Source organism: Lepidochelys kempii, chromosome 11 (assembly GCF_965140285.1).
Source record: "Lepidochelys kempii isolate rLepKem1 chromosome 11, rLepKem1.hap1, whole genome shotgun sequence".
In the NCBI taxonomy this organism is placed as follows: Eukaryota; Metazoa; Chordata; order Testudines; family Cheloniidae; genus Lepidochelys; species Lepidochelys kempii.
The window spans coordinates 6,386,055-6,405,595 of NC_136390.1; the positions used below are offsets into that span (position 1 = coordinate 6,386,055).

The following is a 19,541-nucleotide window of genomic DNA, read 5'->3' on the forward strand; positions in this document are numbered from 1 at the left end:
GCAAACAACTCACACCGCCAAAGCTTCTACCAACACGCTTTTCACTGGGCTTCTGCTACTATGTAAATAACAGCTCTGTTATATTCAGCCCTTACAGTTTTAAAAAAAAAAACAACCTACCACACTGCACAAATAATTATAGAGCCTTAACAGTACAATTGACAAATCAGCAAGCCATTTGCACAGCCTACCTGCGACCTTGCCCAAGGTGAGCGATTTCATGGCCTTGAAGTCAATCTCCGAGAGGTTGTGCTTGAGTCTGAGAACTTGATCAACCTGGAACAGGTCAGTAAAAACAGTTAATTATTGCAGCATGCAGAGACCCCTGAAGTCTCTTAGATCAGCCTTGTAGAAAAGTTTTACACTGGAGACACGTAATGCCTGACTCCCGCTGATCGCAAAGTGAATGTGCTTGAATTTAGCAGAAAAAGCCAAAAGTGTGTCAGAGTATTCATACAGCAGGATTTTAAAGAAACCTTTCCTGCAGGAAACTATACAATATTTGACAAGTGCTTATGCCCCCACTGAGAATTCTCACCTCTTAATCTCTTGATTGCAACAAACAGGCAAACGAATGAAGCCTGGCTAGAAATTGACCATCAAGGATTAGCAATACATGGAAAAAGCTGCAATATCAGGGAATATTACAAGATCAGCATGTGGGATAAATCCCAACTGGTAGTGTGAAGCTTGCTTTAGACACAGATCAGAATCGGGTCCACCTGCTTTATGTGCTACATTAACTTAGTCAATACCTGTATATAGTTTCATGCCAATACATTGAAACTGAAGAAAAAAAGAAAGTGTGATGCTCTCTTTCACTGCCTTTTCCTTACCTTTCTCTTCCTCTCCTGTCTCTGCCTTTCCTTCTCTGTTAATTAATGACTGCCACAAAATACCACTCAGCCCTAGTAAATAAGCAGAAGCTTGCCAAAAAGCTGCCGGAATCCCCCCGGGGTATGAGAGCACCACACATTGCTGTGCGCTCACTCCCCTCCCTTCCTTTGAAAAACACGACAGCACAAGGTTACTTGTTAGCCCTAACAGGCTGCCTACCGGGTCCTGGACTCGGCCTGGCTTCTCAAAGGGACAGTGAGAATGATGTGTTTGGAGAGCGGTGGTGCATAGGACTTTAGGGCTCTCATCAGCTGATGGAAAGTTGTCACAGTTGATGAGGTAAGCACTTACACGGCTAGTCCTGCTGAAGTCAATGGGACTGTTTATGTGAGTGGTAATAGTCACACAATCTAACCCTATCAGTCCTTCCTCCTCCTCATGTAGTCAAACTATGGGTTACATTCAACTCTGGGACACATACACATGAAATCAATGAGATTCCCACATGCTTCCACTCACCGTGGCTCTGTTGTTCAAATTCGGCAATACGCTGAGCTTGATAAGTTTATGAAGGGGATGGTATGATGAGGCTGCTGACAGTGGCATATGGCTCATGTGTGTCAGCTATTAGCAAATATCTCCAACGGCCAGTGATGGAACAGTAGATGGGGAAGGCTTTGCCTTGCTACAGAAAATTGTTTCCCAGGTGTCTGAGGTCTTATGCAGGGTCTCGCCTACTTGCTCAGGGTCTAACTGATAGCCATATTTAGGGTTGGGAAGGAATTTCCCCCAAGGTCAGACTAGCAGAGACCCTGGATGTGGGGGAGGGTTGTGTTCCTCTGTGACATGCTGTTTTCAACTAGAGAAAATGGTGGATTCTCTATAACTTGAAGTCTTTAGATCAAGATGTGAGGACTTCTGTAACTCAGCCAGAGGTTATGGCCCTGTTGCAGGACTGGGTGGGTGAGGTTCTGTAATCATGGTGGTTCCTTCTGGCCTTAAAATCTATGAATCTAATGATCTGCATCATATGCCTTATTTCAGATTATAATCAACAAAATCATTTGAAAATGCAGTCTGGTAAGAACTATGTTCTGCCAGTCTTGCTCATGGTGGGGCCAATTGTGAATCCTTTGCTCCTACCAGCGAGTAGGTATTTGCACAAGTAGTGTCATGAAGCCTACTTTGTAAGCCCATTGAAATCAACAAGACTGCTTGTGGAGTAAGGTACTAATTAATGTTGGGCGCAGGTAGTGAATTGGACCCTGAAAGTAAACCATGGCAGGTAGGTACGATACCTGAATGATGAGTTCTTTTCCTTCTCTGTTGATCTTCACATGGTGTAATTCCCGGTTGGCAAGGTTTCCAGCGTCAATGGTGAAAATGAGGAAGCCATCCTTACTCAACTTGTACCGGACTTGTAAGCTTCCTTAAAAGGAAAGCACATTTCCACCTATAAAATGCGTGTCCATAACTAGGTACAGTTCAATAGCTTTGCGCAATACACAACATTCATTTCTTTTTATAAAAGCAGTGACACAAGTTAAAGTGATAATAAAGAAGTTAAAATAAAAATGGTCAAACTTTAATGAAAAGCATGACAAATAATTTGTTGGAAACTTCCTTCACACCAGCTTACAAATTCCACTGTACAGAAATATAACTGAAACGATCAAGCAAATAACTACATTAAAGGAATGCGTCTTTCTCTCCATAGGGCACACATTTAACAGTTGCACAATATTTGATCTATATTAGGCTCCTTTGTATGAATGATCAGTTCCACCAGAGGGCATACAGGTCTAGAGCTGTTTCATTACAGTAATATTTGTGGGTTTTATTATTACTCTGTAAGAAGACAGTAAAGTGAAATGTAACGGACAATGTAGCAGACAATATGTGGTACTATTTAAGAAAATGAGAATGGTTCTAATTCATCTAAAGAGTATAGCATTTCTTTTCAAACCCAAAGACAAACAAATCTTTCCCTGATCTTTTGTAACAAAAGATCAGTTGTGGATTCCCAGCACTTGTGAAAAACCAAACAATAGAAAACCCACAAGTTTTCTTGGGGGGGAGGGATAGTTCAGGGGGGGGAGGGATAGTTCACGGGGGGGAGGGATAGTTCAGTGGTTTGAGCACTGGCCTGCTAAACCCAGGCTTGTGAGTTCAATCCTGGAGGGGGCCATTTAGGGATCTGGGGCAAACAGTGGGGACTGGTCCTGCTTTGAGCAGGGGATTGGACTAGATGACCTCCTGAGGTCCCTTCCAACTCTGATATTCTATGATTCTAAGTGCACAAAGTAGGAAAGGAAACATATCCCTTTAAATCTTTCCATAAAAGATTAAGGACAAAGAATATGATTTTAAAAGCTCTGGGAAAAAATGGACTGACTGGATCCTTTTTTTTTTTTTTTGGACAAGAGAAGAACAAGTCTTTGCAGTTCAGCATGTAATTAGGTAACAACAAGATAAAACAAAATTCTGAAAATCTTTGGGGCTTTCTTGCACGTCAGTAATTGAAACATGATGAACATTTTTGGTTCTACAGAGTTTTAAAAAAAACACAAAACCTTTTCCATAGTTATTTTACTACATTCATTTCAGGAGTACAGTATCTCAAAGGAGGCAGTAATAACCATATATAATCCCACAATCTGCTGAGCAATGGCTCCTCATTTTGCTTTCTCCTCTTCTAAAAACCATCATAAGCAAGTCTTATCTCCTTCCATTCCAATGCTTTTGTTTGCATTAGCTCCAAATATTCCATGCATCACTGCACTTTGGAGATGGATGCAGGTGAACATGACCATGTCACTACAGGGGTTTTTTCCATCCATTTCTAGTTTGTTTCAGAGCTTGCAAATCTAGTCCCTTCTTAGAAGTTCTCCCTGGGTAAAATCTGCCCTTGTGCAGCACACATCCTACACATTACTGAAATCCTCCCAAAGTTTTTAAAAGGCATAGGCATAATGTTGGCCCTCTTCACATGGGGGCATATCACTGTGTGCTGAACTCCCATTGATTTCAGTAGGAGTTCCTTCAGGCTCAGGCCCAGAAACTTTTCAGAAAGGAGCTTCAGTAGAAGGAATGTATTTTCCTAACCTTCCAGGGCACACAAGCCCCAGGCTGCTAACTGGTGGGCGTTGCCACGGCTCAGGCTATCCAGGGAGGTTAGCTCACCAGAAAGTTTGGAGCAAGGAGATAGCAGCGTACCCAAAGACATAAGGGAAAGTGAGAAAGGCTACTGAGAATCAGTCTTTTCACCAGTCCAAGGGCCTGTCATAAATATAAAGGGAAGGGTAAACCCCTTTAAAATCCCTCCTGGCCAGAGGAAACATCCTCTCACCTGTAAAGGGTTAAGAAGCTAAAGGTAACCTCGCTGGCACCTGACCAAAATGACCAATGAGGAGACGAGATACTTTCAAAAGCTGGGAGGAGGGAGAGAAACAAAGGGTCTGTGTCTGTCTGTATGCTGCTTTTGCCGGGGATAGAACATGAATGGAGTCTTAGAACTTTTAGTAAGTAATCTAGCTAGGTATGTGTTAGATTATGATTTCTTTAAATGGCTGAGAAAAGAACTGTGCTGAATAGAATGACTATTCCTGTCTGTGTCTTTTTTGTAACTTAAGGTTATGCCTAGAGGGATTCTCTGTGTTTTGAATCTAATTACCCTGTAAGGTATCTACCATCCTGATTTTACAGAGGGGATTTCTTTACTTCTATTAAAAGTCTTCTTGTAAGAAAACTGAATGCTTTTTCATTGTTCTCAGATCCAAGGGTTTGGGTCTGTGGTCACCTATGCAAATTGGTGAGGATTTTTACCAAACCTTTCCCAGGAAGTGGGGTGCAGGGCTTGGGAGGATTTTTGGGGAAAGACGTGTCCAAACTACGTTTCCCAGTAAACCCAGTTAGAGTTTGGTGGTGGCAGTGGAGATCCAGGGACAAAGGATAAAATTAATTTGTACCTTGGGGAAGTTTTAACCTAAGTTGGTGAAAGTAAGCTTAGGAGGTTTTCATGCAGGTCCGCACATCTGTACCCTAGAGTTCAGAGTGGTGGGGAGGAACATTGATAGGGCCTATAAGATCAGAAGGGGTTTTAATAGAAGGAGAAAGTAAAGGATATAAGAGGTATAGTTTCCTAGATATATAGATGGAACTCCCATTGACATCACTGGGGAATTTATGCATATGAAACGCTGACGGACCCTGGTCATCGGCAGGCAGGAATCAAACCAGGGACCTTTGGAGCTTAGTGCTTGAGCCTCTACAGCATGAGCTAAAAGCCAGCTGCCTGTGAGCTAAGGCTGTTGGGCAGACTCATTAATAGCTCTGACTTTTTCTCTCTCTAATTGGTCTCAGTGCCACTAGATGGGCCAGAACACCATACCCAGGAGGTGTGTGGGTAACTCATAGATCTTGGTCAGTACATGGGCTTAAGACTGGCTAAATACAATAATACACGACCAGATTCTGCCACCCTTCGTCGTACTGAATAGAACCTTACCCTGCAAGGAGTCTCCCAATTCCAATGCAATTCATTTATATTCCCTGAGAAAACCTGCATGAAGCTGGAGCTAAGGTTGAGAGTACCTATCAGTAATGTGACACCAAGCAATGGCTATGATTAAGTACCTCCATAATCAGGGTAACACAGTGGGCATGTCTACGCTGCAACAGAGTGAGCTTCCCAGCCCGGGCAGGCAGACTTATTTTCTTTAAATTCCAGCTAAGAAATCGTTCGACTTCTGCTCTTCAAAATTGTTGACTTGAACTAAGGGATTTTGCCAGGGCCAAATTTACATCAATATAAATAAGCAATTTTACTGATTGCCTCAGAGTTACCTTGGAATTTATACCAGTGTAACTGAGAGCGGACTTTGGCCCTTAGTCAGCAGCAAATCTTTTCATGCTGGAAGATTTACATAATCTTCTAATTACATTAAAATGTGTGATAGAAAGAGAAATGGATTATTAATTATTATTAAGAAATCTTTTGTGTAACTTTGAATTTTGATTATCTGGTTGGTTGGAGTTCTGTGCCCCATTATGCTGGGTTATCACTAATCACAAAAAGGGGCATGGACATCATTCATGGGCATAATTCAGGTTACTATGATTTTTGCATCATTCCTATCTCATAATAGTAATTAAGTGTTGTCTCTCTACCAGGACAGCAGTACACATCTGGGAATTTGATTGCAATGATGGCTTGGCTGGTCATCCGGACCTCATCTTGCCATGCCTAAGCAGGTACATAAGACGTACAGCAGTATTCAAGCTATGTTCTGCTTCACTGCCTGGTTATTATCCAGGTAATTCCTGGGGACTATTGCTATTAACTAAGCACAATGGAGGGACAGTTCTGCCTTACAGGTCAGATTCTTGGCCCTGCTATGGTGAAAAGTTTACTGGAGGAATTCTCTGGCTTGTGAAATGCAGGTGGTTGGACTGGATGACTGCAAGGGTCTCTTCTGGCCTTCAAATCTATGGCTAGTCTCCAGTGATGCAAAACAGCCATAATGCTGGTTTAAATGATCTTCTGGGAAATCCTTGGCGGGGGAAGGGGGGGGCAGGTGGAGAGCCATTGTAGCAGCGTTTACGCCACTCCCACCGCTCCTTGTGGCTGTAGGGAAGGGGATGTGGCCAGGGTATTCTTACACCTTGGTGATCCCTGGCTGTTAAAACACCCCCTGGAGCTACTCTAATCCACCCTGGGGACAGTCCCAGCCGCAGGATTGGAGGAACATGAAAGGTAGTAAACAAACCCTATCCTCTGAGAACTGCATTGAGCACAGCAAAACCAAAGCAGAGTCCAGTCTCTGTCTCTCTATAACAAACATAATCTGCTGTTTAGAGGTCTCTCAGCATCCACCACCATGAGTAAGATCATCAAATGACACAAATTGCACGACACAAACAAACATCCCAGCCATAACGTTATCTATTATGACATGGCCCATGTATTGTTTTTCCGGTTAACTCTATCAACAGGATAGTTATTTTTCTGCCGTCTGTGTACCATGGGTATCAGCAGTGCCAGCAGTGTGCATTTCCACACACAGAAGTGTAAGTGATGGTCAGTCACCGATGATTTCTTTAAAAAGCAACACAATAAGCACGTGTGCATTTGGTGAGCACTTGTATTATTGCAGTGACCCAAGAATGGAACCACAGGAGGGTATTTTAATTCAAGGTTACAGTCCAGGGGATGTGCTTGCAAACTTCCTATTCATGTTAATGGGAGCTAGGAGAAAAAATATCCTTTGACAGGCCTGATCCTTTCTTCTGCAATGGCTGCTACAGTCTGCTATGGATGGTGAGAAGAAAAAATAAATAACCAATATAGGCTCAATTCTGCTCCAAATGAATTCAGTGGCAAAGCCCCCATTAATGTCAACGGGAGAAAGATCACACCAGATGGGCCTCATTTCAATCTCAAATATGTTGGTATAAATCAAGAGTAACTCCATCCAAGTCAGTGGGAGCTGCAGATGCTCAGCCATTCTGGACATCAGGCCCCTTTTTAGGTGTCTAAATACAGATTTAAGGATAACATATTCAAACATGCCAAGGTGGCTTAGGCACTTAAGTCCCACTGACAGTCAGTGAGACTTGGGCTCATAAGCAGTTTTTTTTTTAAACAGACTTTGGCTCCTAAATCACGTCGGCACATTTGAAAATTTTACCCTGTGTATCTTCGTGTTGGCACGCAAATCTGAAAACGCTGATCTTGCCTTTAAGGTCTCCTCAGCCTGTGAACTGCATGGTGCTCAATTTGGAATTCAAACCTGTTCTGTTAGGGAATCTGGAAAGAGCCTTAACCCAGTGTTTACATCAAGACTTTGTAAACGGGGTGATTTCTGCATGTACCACCAATGGCATTAAGAACATGAAAATGGCCACACTGGGTCAGACCAATGGTCCATCCATCCCAGTATCCTGTCTTCCGACAACAACCAATGCCAGATGTTTCAGAGGGAATTAACAGTCCAGGGCAGTTACTGAGTGATCCATTCCCTGGCATCCAGCCCCAGCTTCTGGCAATCAGAGGCTAGGAAAACCCAAAGCATGGGCTTGCATCCCTGACCATCTTGGTTAATAGCCATTGATGGACCTATCCTCCAGTAACTTATTTAATTCTTTTTTTAACCCTATTATAGTTTTGGCTTTCACAACATCCCCTGCAAATGAGTTCCACAGGTTAGCTGTGTGTTGTGTGAAGAACTACTTTTTGTTTGTTCAGAGCCCTTCCATGGTTTCACTTTGAGAACCTAGAAGTAGGGGGTGGGTTGATGGCATCATTCATCGGAATGATATGAGAATCACTGGCTTGGCCATTCAGCTCTGACCCCCCCACCCCAGACACCCCAAGTGAAACTCCTGACAGACCCTTTATCCATACAACAGCTGAACACAGAATGACTTCAGCAGACTATTAAACTAGTGTCCACACTGCCTTGATATTTCCACAGCATGCATACAAGCAGTAGTTAAGAGAGAAAATAATTAGGGAAGTTGATTAAACGGCGGGAAGTAACATTAGTGAGGCTATTAATAATGCGATGCACTCAAAATCAGCTATTAAAAATGGTGTACAGAAAGCCCTTTGCAATGATTTAGGTGAAATTTTGTTTTGTTCATTCCATATCACATGGGGCTAGAGGACTGTTTTCAGTGCCATGCCCCACCAAAAAGCTCCCTGTCAGCTTGCAGAATCCTGGTGCTCCAGTACTTCTTCCCCTTTACAGCTTGGATATTTAAAAGTGAACGACCTCTCTCTCTGTTTGGAACAGCTGGGTAGGAAACCTGCTCCTTAATTAGCAGCCTCTCCCAAGGGACATTTACTCAATAAATTTACTCTTCACAGGATGTGCAGCTGGTGTTGCGAAATAACAGGACCCATCTTCTGAATCATCCAGTGGCTTTTAACTAAGACCATCTTTGCACATTTTTGGAAAGAGAGAGAAAAATGGGCTATCGCTGTTCGTTTCACACACGTGGAAAATAGAGAGGCGAGATTGCTGATTTTGTTTTCCTGTGGTATCCTGCGGCTATTGCTCAGCTGTTTTTTGTGGTGCTGTCTTAAAGGAAAACACTAGTTATTAAATCTTAAAATAGCTAAATTAATGGACCCTGCTAGTACTTAGAGCTATGACCTGTGAAGCCTATTTGAAATTTAAATGCCTCACCCCCCAAAGATTGGAGTGTTTAGATCTAGGGGTCAGATTTGTGTCTTTCCAAAAGAATAACATCAATGTATAACTGATTATTGATTATTGTATTTATTTTGCGTTATGGGACATAGTTTAAAAGTGCCTAAGTTAGGCTCTAGGGGCCCAATTCACCTTTGTTCTGCACCGTCTTTGTTTACAAAGACGTTTAGGCGCCTAAAACATAGATAGGTGCCCAATGGGATTTGCAGCAGTGCCTACGGAGGTTAGGAACTTGATTCCCATGTAAAGTCAATGAGCTCAGGAGCCAGAAATGAAAACAGGAGGCACATGCAAGGGAGGGCAAAAAATGAAGTAGCAACTGCTTATCAGGACAAAGCCAGAAAATAATTACCCAAAGCTGAAACTAAAGCCCAATAATTCCCCCCGCGTAGATGGGCCCAAACAACAGACTCCATCCTGCAAATACTTACGCATCTGAGTAACTTTACTCATATGGGCAGTTACATCGACTTCAATAGGAATATTCACAGGAGAAAAGTTACTCAGATGTGTGTTTGCAGGCTTGTGCCCATAATGCGTAACAGAACCAAGCCATGCATGTGCTTGAAGCTTTGGAATGGTAGAACAAATAAATCCTTGGGAGATTAGGTCAGTGGGCAGAAGATGAGGGACAGACATACTTACCACATGTCTAGGCAATTTGTCACATAAGCATCTCCTCTAACATATATGGTGTGTGTATACATGTACAAGGTCCACAGTGTTGCCTAGTGGCTAGACCACTTGTCAGTGGCTCAGGAGACCTGGATTCTGGTCTTGGTGTCACACCGGTTTGCTGGGTGACCTTGGGCAAGACATGTCCCTGCCACCTGCCTCAGTATCCTCATCAGTAAAATGGGGATAATGATCTCAATCTCTTTTGTACAGTGCTTTGAGATCTACGGACAAAGACGTCTATATAAAAGCATGGCATTGTTATTATTATTATTACATGTATTTCTAGTGAATTAACAAAGCTCCTGTTGCTCTCCAACAGGGGTGCAGTTTTAAGGATATTTTCCAGCAAGTGACTCAGTCTGATTAGGCAGAGCAGGACTCAAGGGATCAGCTTCACCCGAAAATTCCCTGCAGCCACACAAACATGCTTTCCAACAACAAGGTTGATTCCTTCATGTCTTACCCTGCACCAGCAAACTGCTTTGTGGTTACACGTTCTTTTTTCTTCCTTTTAATTGCTCTTAAGACACTTAATTTAAAAAAAATATGCATATGATAAATATTGGGTCTGATGCTGAAATCCCTACCTGTTAAAATACGCATTGTATGTAATGAGTCTTTCCAAGGACTTTAATAGGAGTTAGATCAGACTGGATGGTGTCCCTCCCTCTGTTTGCCAGAAGCTGGGAATGGGCGACAGGGGATGGATCACTTGATGATTACCTGTTCTGTTCATTCCCCCTGAAGTATCTGGAATTGGCCACTGTCAGAAGGCAGGATACTGAGCTAGCTGGACCTTTGGTCTGACCCAGTATGGCCGTTTTTATGTGGTTTACTCATATTTGCATTTAGTTATTTTGACTTGCATGTCTTTGATCTTATGCTGGAGATTTCACTTGAAGTGTCAACTAGTAAACATGTTTGCAAAAGCAGTCTGTTTATTCTCTCCTACATGAATACAGTGCTAACCTTTCACGAATGACTCATGGGGAGAATAGGCTGAGGTCCTCAGCTGGAGAAGACTGGTGGAGCTCCATTTACTTCAAGTGAATTACACCAATGTACCCCAGTTGTGTATCTGGCCTGTTATTTTCAAAACTCAAGCTATTATCTTCTATCTATTCTAGTTTCAATCTCTACAACACAGTCACCGTCCAAGCAGGGATTTGCCTCACAGTAATTAATAATAATGTTCAGAAATGAGATCATGATGGAATATGAACTGAATGGGTTGGAAAGATGATACAGTCAATTTGTACATTTCATTAGGTCTCTTGATCAACAGATGAAGCATCAAACTTAAAAATAAAAATCATATGTCTGTTTTCTTCAACCATCATGCTTAGTTCATTGCCTGTTAATGACTTGTCTGAGGTTAATGGTCCTTGCTTGTGTCACGGTCCACCAATATCACCCAACTGGTCATTAATCCCCTGGCAATGTCCTGTGCCTCTTATCGTTAGGTCCTTCTGAATATTGCCTAACGTTTCATTGACTTTGCTGGCTCCTGAGCTTGGACAAGTCTGACTCTCACATCAGCAAGCCTGGCTTGATTTATTGCAAGCCTCAGGGCAGAGTTTGAGTTTCACAGCCATCAGCAAACCTACCACATACAAGAATAGCTTGTTCATGAGATTTGAGGCCATTGCATCATCATACAAATGGTGATGACCAGCGAAAGGACGACATGGTTAAGAGCAGAACTCAAGAGGTCTGGGTTCAGTTCCTGGCTCTGCCACAGACTTTGTGGTTAACGCCAAGCAAGTCATTTAATCTCTCTCTGCCACAGTTCCACATCTGTAAAATGGGACCCTGATCTCACTTAGGGTTCTAGATGCTATCATACTACAAATAAATAATAATGGTTTTATCATGACAGCATTTCTGTAGCAAAATATAGACCACTGTATATTTCAGAGGAAATATTTGCATATTTCTATAATTTGTAAATTTCTTTTCCCTGGTAGGATCTTGTAGATATTGGAGTTTTCCTCAGCTCCTCACCAAATTTTGCTTTTTGCAACCTTCACTTATTTGCCTCTAAACATTCTTATGAATGTTCCGGTTTTATCATGCTAAAAGAGTCATCATTTGTTGCCAAAGATTTTAGTGTCAAGGGCTTCTGTGGGGGGTCATTTTTTGGCCTGTTTGGCCTTTCCGTATATAGAAATAAAGAAACACAAAGTCTGCATTTTCACTTCAAATGTAAAAGCCTTCACACAGCATTTTTTACAATGCTAGCTGAGGTCAGCTCCTCAAACAAGACAACAAATGACCTAGGCAATGTATCTGTAGCCTTGTCAGTCCCAGGATACTAGAGAAGCAAGCTCACCACAGACCAGGATACACCAACTCAAAGAGCACCAAGCCCTTTCAAAAGACAAGCCTGGGAGCTTAAATTCATTACTCTGCCAGACTCTAAAAATCATGGATTGAACAAAAGCATTCAATTTATGGCTTATTACAACAATCTGTAACCCACTAACCCCATCTTTTTGTCCTATAACTGCAGAGGTATTAACAGGACACTCTGCCTCGAATGGTGCCTTATAATAAGTGTTAACTACTTATGTTAAACGGTCTGTTCCACCTTGCATTTTGTTGTGACACCAGGAGTACCTTTCCCAGACTGGAAGAAGAGCTCTGTGTTGGCTCAAAAGCTTGTCTCTCCCACCACCAGAAGTTGGTCCAATAAAAGATCTTCACCCACCTTGTCTGAACAAATGACCTGTCATTTGCAATATACTGGCCAGAGGGTGTGTGTAGAAAACTGTCCTCTACTGGAAGAGCTCTAGATGATAAAGGCCTACTGTTTGCAACAGCTAATGACGATTCTCTTTTCAGCTCAAAATCAAGTACTAGAAGCCTCTTTGTTTGCAGCCAATGGTCCTGGGTTTTATCCCAGATGCCAATATGTTCAATGTCAGTCTGTATGTATGCAGCACACAGATTAGTTACAAACAGCTGCTCTTCTTTCTCCACTTTATATAATCCAATTACCATCCTCTAGCTGTTCCCTTTGCATCTCTTGGGCATCTGTTGACCATTCAGTAACCTGAAGTGTTCTGAATGCATAAAATATCTCCATGAATTGAGCTAACGAAGCCACCTTGCATCTCCTTCCTCTTGGACAGCAAAAAAGAAATCTGTCAAACAGAGTTCTTGGCTGAATGCTTTTGGCTGCCTCTCCTTTCAAATAAGTCAAATAAGATTTAGGAGACCATAAGCAAATCTCATTTGGATGCCTGCTAGTCAAGTACCACTACTACCTCTAAGAATTAGTCACACTGGATTTCAATAGAAACTTCTTGTCAACATCTCAATTTTCTACATACATGCAAGTGCATTCTCTGCACCATCAAAAATTCCATGATGTGTGGCATGGTTTTGCAAGAGAGACTTCCTAGATTATGTACTTATTTCCTCTCTCATAGCATGGACCATATTTACACAGAGATTTACTTTATCTCCAGCCTTAATAGTTTTGATTCCCCTTTTCTTCTCCCTTGGATCATCTCACCTCCTATTTACAGTTACCTGGACTGCCTCCTTTTCCATTCATGATTGCACTGTGTGATTACATCCCTCTAAGTCCCCTAAAGATAACATCATTTTCCTGTGTTAACTAGAGCAATGGCTTGCATGAACAAACAATATCTGGGAAGTATTCATGTATGTCCATGTGATTCAGCAGCTAGAAGCAGGGAGGAACCACCTGTGTCATGGTTCATCCAACTCTCCAGGGACAATCAGCAAGTGTTCATCAGTCAGCCATAGACCACTGTTGGAGAGCCACTGCCCTAAACAAAACCATGGCCCATATGCCCCAATTTGACCACTTTCCTCTACTCCTGCCTGTTAAATATGCCCTGTCCTTAACCTTAACCTTACCTGCCATGACCCTGTCCCCTAATTTACTGTCCTAAACTCTGTGAGCTGCAATTTGATGGTGGGCAAAGTGCATCCTGTATCTAATTTGTAAAGACCATTGACAGACTCTAAGCTGCCACAAGGACTTCTGGTTATTTTTGTTGATACCGATTAACACGGCTACTACTCTGAAACCTTTAGGCCAAAAGGCACTATAGACATATAATTAGATTGCATTAGCACTAGAACTTATTAGGGTCCAATTCCGCCACGTTTCATAGTACCTCACTCCAGGCATGACTCTCAGAGTTAGATATGACTCAGTGTGAGGGATGGTGGCCCTTAATATGAGAGACAAAAGATTGAGCAATATGGACCCACGCAGAAGTGGGAGGGTCAGCAAGCTGTGAAGAAAGAAAGAACGAAACCTTTCTTTCTTTCTGCGTGTATGTGTATGCACACGTGCGTGTTGATTTATTTTAACTTTGCCCTCAATTTACTGCCTTTGTGTGGCTTAAAAATGATAAAGACTTTGCTCTGGTTAGGAACAAGATGCTCCAGGTTCAAGTAAATATGTTTGCAAGGTGACAGGAGCAGGTAGACTTAAAATGCTCACACAAGCCTGCTTCTGACTTTGAAATGGAGGGAGGTTAGCATGGATTATTAGTTTATGAAAAAAACAATTCATCTGGAAAATGTCTGCTTTACATCTCTTGGACTTTTTTTTTTCTGTGTGCTAATTTATCTGATACCTACCATGGGTTTATTTTTTCATTATGCATTTATTAAAAAGCCTGGCAGATTTCAAGGCCCTGGATGACAGGGCACTTGGGTTCACCTAGTTACAGCTCTTGTAAGCTGGAAATCAAAGAGCTGGCAGGAGAATGACTCAAGCTGTTTTCATCTGTACTTTTGTTTTAACTGATGTATTTTTTTCTATCTTTAATCTTTCCTTTGCAATTTCAGAGTCTCTCTCGCTAGAGGAGAAATCGAAAAGGGAGCTCACTGGGATGGCAATAGGTACTGAATAGAAAAAAATCGCTCAAGTTCTTGAGTTCATGAGATGAAATGATAAATCCAGATAAATTTTCAATCGTTTTGGAATAGAGCTTGAGATTTTATCTCTTTACTTTGATGCTGGCTCTCTGCCGTCTTTCTGGATTAGGAATCACATGGCACCCATAGGAAAAGCAAAGTGGAAATCAAAGGTTTGGAGACACATTTCCTATAGATCTTTTCCCATCATGTTTATATTTCTCATCTGATTTTTTTTTCTAAATAGGGGAGAGTAAGTGACAGGATATATCTGGAATTATCAGGATATACCAGTGGAATTATCAAGTCTTTTTTCATCATATTGAAGTGGGCAATTTTAATAGTGAGGTCAAGATGGATAACAATGCTAAGGTGTCGGTTATTTGGTGGGATTGCTGAAATTTGCAACAGAAAGTTACATCAAACATTTGGCACTGGAGTGAAGAAATACATTGTCTTTCTTAGCAGGTGCCTGTTGTTGGATGCAAAACTCTTCATGTGACAGAAGAAATTAGAAAGACTAAAAAGAGTTGTATACCCTTAAACTATAGCAATATCCCTTATTGGTTTCTTCACTCAGAGATTTTCTCCATTTACTGTGTTACAGCTCTCACTTAGGATATACTCTTTTGGGATACAATATAATCTAATTACCCAGTCATCCTTGAAGGTCAACAGATCCGGTGAATGATCTATGGAAACCATTTTGATACCTTTAATGAGGCAGAATAATGATTTTTATCCCGCATAGTAATTAATGGCACCTAGAATTTCTTTGCAATTTGATTAATGCATCCGTGTCTCAAGGTGCAGGTGCTTTGAGGTCCCATGCTCCTTGAAAAATGACCAGAGAAAGGTGAATTTTGAAATGACTATAACTAGAGACCGGAGGCTGAGATGCTGATCCCAAGGGCATAGCAGCCTACATAAAAGGACTAAATGTTGATATGAAAAATGAAAAGATGCACAATTACATTATATAGGACTTAAAAAGATATAGATTAAGATTTTCAAAAACACCTATGTGAACAAAGAGCCCAAGTTTTACATAAGAATAGCCATACAGGATCAGACCAATGGCCCATCTAACCCAGTATCCTGTCTTCTGATAGTGGCTGGTGTCGATGCTTCACAGGGAATGAACAGAACAGGGCAAATATTGAATGATCCATCCCCATTCAGCTAGTCTCAGCTTCAGGCAGTCAGAGGTTTAGGGTCACCAAAACCATGGGGTAGCATCCATGATCACATTGGTTAATATCCATTCAAGGACCTATCTTCCAGGAACTTCTCTTATTCTTTTTTGAACCCACTTATATTTTGGCCTCCACAACATTGCTGGACAATGAGTTCCACAGGTTAACTGTGCACTGTGTGAAGTCGTACTTCCTTCTGTTTGTTTTAAACCTGCTGCCTATTAATTTAGTCATGTGACGCTTGGTTCTGGTGCTTTGTGAAGGGTAAACAACACATCCTTATTCACGTTTTCCACACCATTCATGATTTGATAGACTTCTCTCATATCCCTCCCCCCCCTTAATTGTCTCTTTTCTAAGCTGAACAGTCCATCTTTCTCAACTATCCTCATACAGAAGCTCCCCTAATCATTTGTGTTGCACCTCTCTGAACTTTTTCTAATTCTAATATATCTTTTTTGAGATGTGGTGACCAGAAATCCACTGTTTAATTTATCAGTATTCAAGGTGTGGGCATACCATGGATTTCTATCTTGGCACTATGATCTTTTCTGGTTTCTTATCTAAACATTTCCTAATTTTTGACTGCCGCTGCACATAAAGCAGATGTTTTCAGAGAACTATCCACAATGACTCCAAAATCTCTTTTCTGAGTGATAACTGCTAATTTAGACCCATTCATTGTATACATATATTGGGGATCATGTTTTCCAGTGTGCATCTCTTTGTATTTATCAGTGTTGAATTTCATCTGCCACTTTATTGCCCAGTCATCTAGTTTTGTGAGATTCCTTTGTAATTCTTCACAGTCAGCTTTGGACCTATCTTGAGTAATAATGTATCATCTGCAAACGTAGCCACCTCACTGTTCAGCCCTTTTTCCAGATCATTTATGAATATGTTGAACAGCACGGGTGACAATACATATCTCTGGGGGACCCCACTATTTACCTCACTCCACTGTGAAAAATGTCTCTTTATTCCAACCCTTTGTTTTCTATTGTTTAACCAGTTACTGATCCACTTATCCCATGTCTACCTACTTTACTTAAGAGCCTTTGGTGAGGGATCTTGTCAAAGGCTTTCTGAAAGTCCAAGTACACTATGGCCACTGCATCACCCTTGTCCACATGTTTGTTGACCCTTTCAAATAATTCTAATATATTGGGAGTCATGATTTCCATTTACATAAGCCATGTTGATTCTTCTGCAACAAATCATGTTCATCTGTGTGTTTGATAATTCTGTGCTTTACTAGAGTTTTGACCAGTTTGCCTGGGACTGAAGTTAGGCTTACTGGCCTGTAATTTCCAGGATCACCTCTGGAGACTTATTTTCAATGGCATTACATTAGCTATCTGCCAGTCATCTGGTGCAGAGGTTAATTTAAGCGCTAGGTTGCTTTCCACAGTTAGTAATTCTACAATTTCATATTCCAGAACTCTTGGGTGAATACCGTCTGGTCCTGGTGACTTATTACTGTTTAATTTATCAATTTGTTCCAAAACTGCCTCTACTGACATCTCAATATGAGAAAGTTGCTCAGATTTGTCATCTAAAAAGAATGGCTCAGGAGTGGGAATCTCCCTCACGTCCTCTGCAGTGAAGACTGATGGCCTTGTCTTCCTTGAGTGCCCCATTAGCACCTTGATTGGTCAGTGACTCCACTTACTGTTTGGTAGGCTTCCTGCTTCTGATGCACTTAAAAAAACCGTGCTGTTAGGGTTTTTTTTTTATGTCTTTTGTTATTTGCTCTTCAGATACTTTTTTGGACTGCCTAATTTATGCTTTTACACTTGACTTGCCAGAGTTTATGTTCCTTTCTCTTTTTCTCACTAGGATTTGACTTAAAAATACATCTTTGAAAAATCTGATCTATAACTGCCTATTGTAGTCTGCAGCTTTTTTTTGCGGGGGGTGTGTGTCTATTTATTTATTTAATATATATATATATATATAAATTGGGGGTATATGGATAGTTTGCGCCTCCATGATGGTGGTTTTTAAGCTTCCATGAAGCTTGCCAGCCTTTCACTCTTGGTGATTGTTCCTTTTAATTTCCATTTAACTAGCCTGCTCATTGATGTATAGTTCCCTTTTTTGAAGTTAAATGCTACTGTGATGGGTTTCTTTGTTACTCCCCCTCCAAGTATGTTAAATATAATTATATTATGACTGCTATTACTAAGTGGTTCAGCGATGTTCACCGCTTGGACCAGATCCTATGCGCCACTTAGGACTAAATCAAGAATTGCCTCTCCCCTTGTGGGTTTCTGGATTAGCTGCTTCCAAGAAGCAGTCACTAATGGCATCTAGAAATTTTATCTCCTCATCCTGAGGCAACATGTTTCCAGCCAGCATGGGGATAGCTGAAATCCCTCATTATTATTGGGTTTTTGGTTTTTGCAATCTCTCTAATCTCCCTGAAGATTTCACCATCACCATCCTGGGCAGGATGTCAATGGGACTTAGGATCCTACGTGCTTTAAGTCATCTTTGGAAATGGGACTTCAGCTCCTGAGTCATTTAGATGCTTTTGAAATTTTTACCTATAAGCGCTCATGTTTCAGCCAACCACTAATTGAGAGGAGCTAAGAAGAACCTTCCTCTGGGGGAGTTTTTTTCATAATTGTCCATTATGAGGCTCCAGGAACCTTGGTGCTGTCCACTATTGGAGATAGGATACTGGAGTAGATGGACCATGGGTCTGACCCAGAATGGCAATTCCTCTCTTCCTGAGTTATGATGGTTCCCAGAACATCATGTATCTATGCCTTACTCTCTGAGGACCTGATCTTTTAAGGTTCTGATCACTAGCATGATCTTATTGTGGGGGAAGAAGTGTTGCCTAGTGGACAGAACAGTGAAGAGGGTCTCAGGAGACCTGGATTCTATTGTTGACTCTGCCAGTGGCCTGCTGGATGACCTTGGACAAGACATTTCAATGCCTCTGTGCCTCCATTTTCCCATTGGTAAATAGAGATAATGATACTGACCTCCTCTGCAGCTACGTGGATGGCAAGTGCTGCAAGAGTTAGATAAGACTGTTCATTATTTTTATCAATTCCTATTAACTTTGCAGCGTGTACTGTGCAAAGTTTCAACAGAGTATAAACATTCATTAGACTTTCAGCCATTTTAGCTGTTGCAAAACACATTTAGCCTGGGAACACCTAGGATCATCCTTCTCCTTAGTGACATAGAATTATTAGTTAGGAATTCACGCTGCCTGCCATTCTGCAGGCCAGACGGGAGGGGAACATTACAAGTAGTGAGCAGTAGCTTGAACGTGTTGGAAACATTAGCCTGCAGTTGGGTTTTCAAGTGTTACTCGGTAGATGGCTGTTCTATGAACACATTATTTTCATAACAACTGTAAAGGATCCTGAAATACCAGTGAAGAGTCCTACTGCTCAAGTCTGAGGGGAGAGGGCCCAATCCACTTCACCAGAGAGTATGACCTTAATAAATAAGTTACCCAACCGGGACCACTCCTGCCTCCACCACACACTACTGTGCTTGGCAAATATCCCAGAGAAAGAACCAGTAACGGACAAGGAGTCACGATCACTTTTATCATTGCAAAGGACATTGTTATTCATAGTCCAGTAGCTTTATGGCAAGCATAAACCAGCTACAAGAGGGAAGCGTAACACATCTGAACATTATTCCAATGAAAATAATTTCCATTACAATGACACTGAGAAAA

General features: G+C 41.5%; 1 protein-coding gene across 6 annotated transcripts in view; it reads right to left on the reverse strand.

Annotated features, from left to right (window-relative positions):
- Positions 1-19,541, reverse strand: part of CNTNAP5 (contactin associated protein family member 5) — a 419,241-nt gene that overhangs the window by 27,609 nt on the left and 372,091 nt on the right. For all 6 annotated transcript variants that reach the window (XR_012154186.2, XM_073305029.2, XM_073305027.2 and 3 more), the window contains 2 exons: positions 2,136-2,266; positions 192-276 (listed from right to left, as the gene is read on the reverse strand). Coding sequence is in view for 5 of the 6 variants with exons in the window: in XM_073305029.2 (XP_073161130.1) it covers positions 192-276; positions 2,136-2,266 (216 nt within the window). In the remaining variant the exon portion in view is untranslated. The remainder of the gene's footprint in view (positions 1-191; positions 277-2,135; positions 2,267-19,541) is intronic.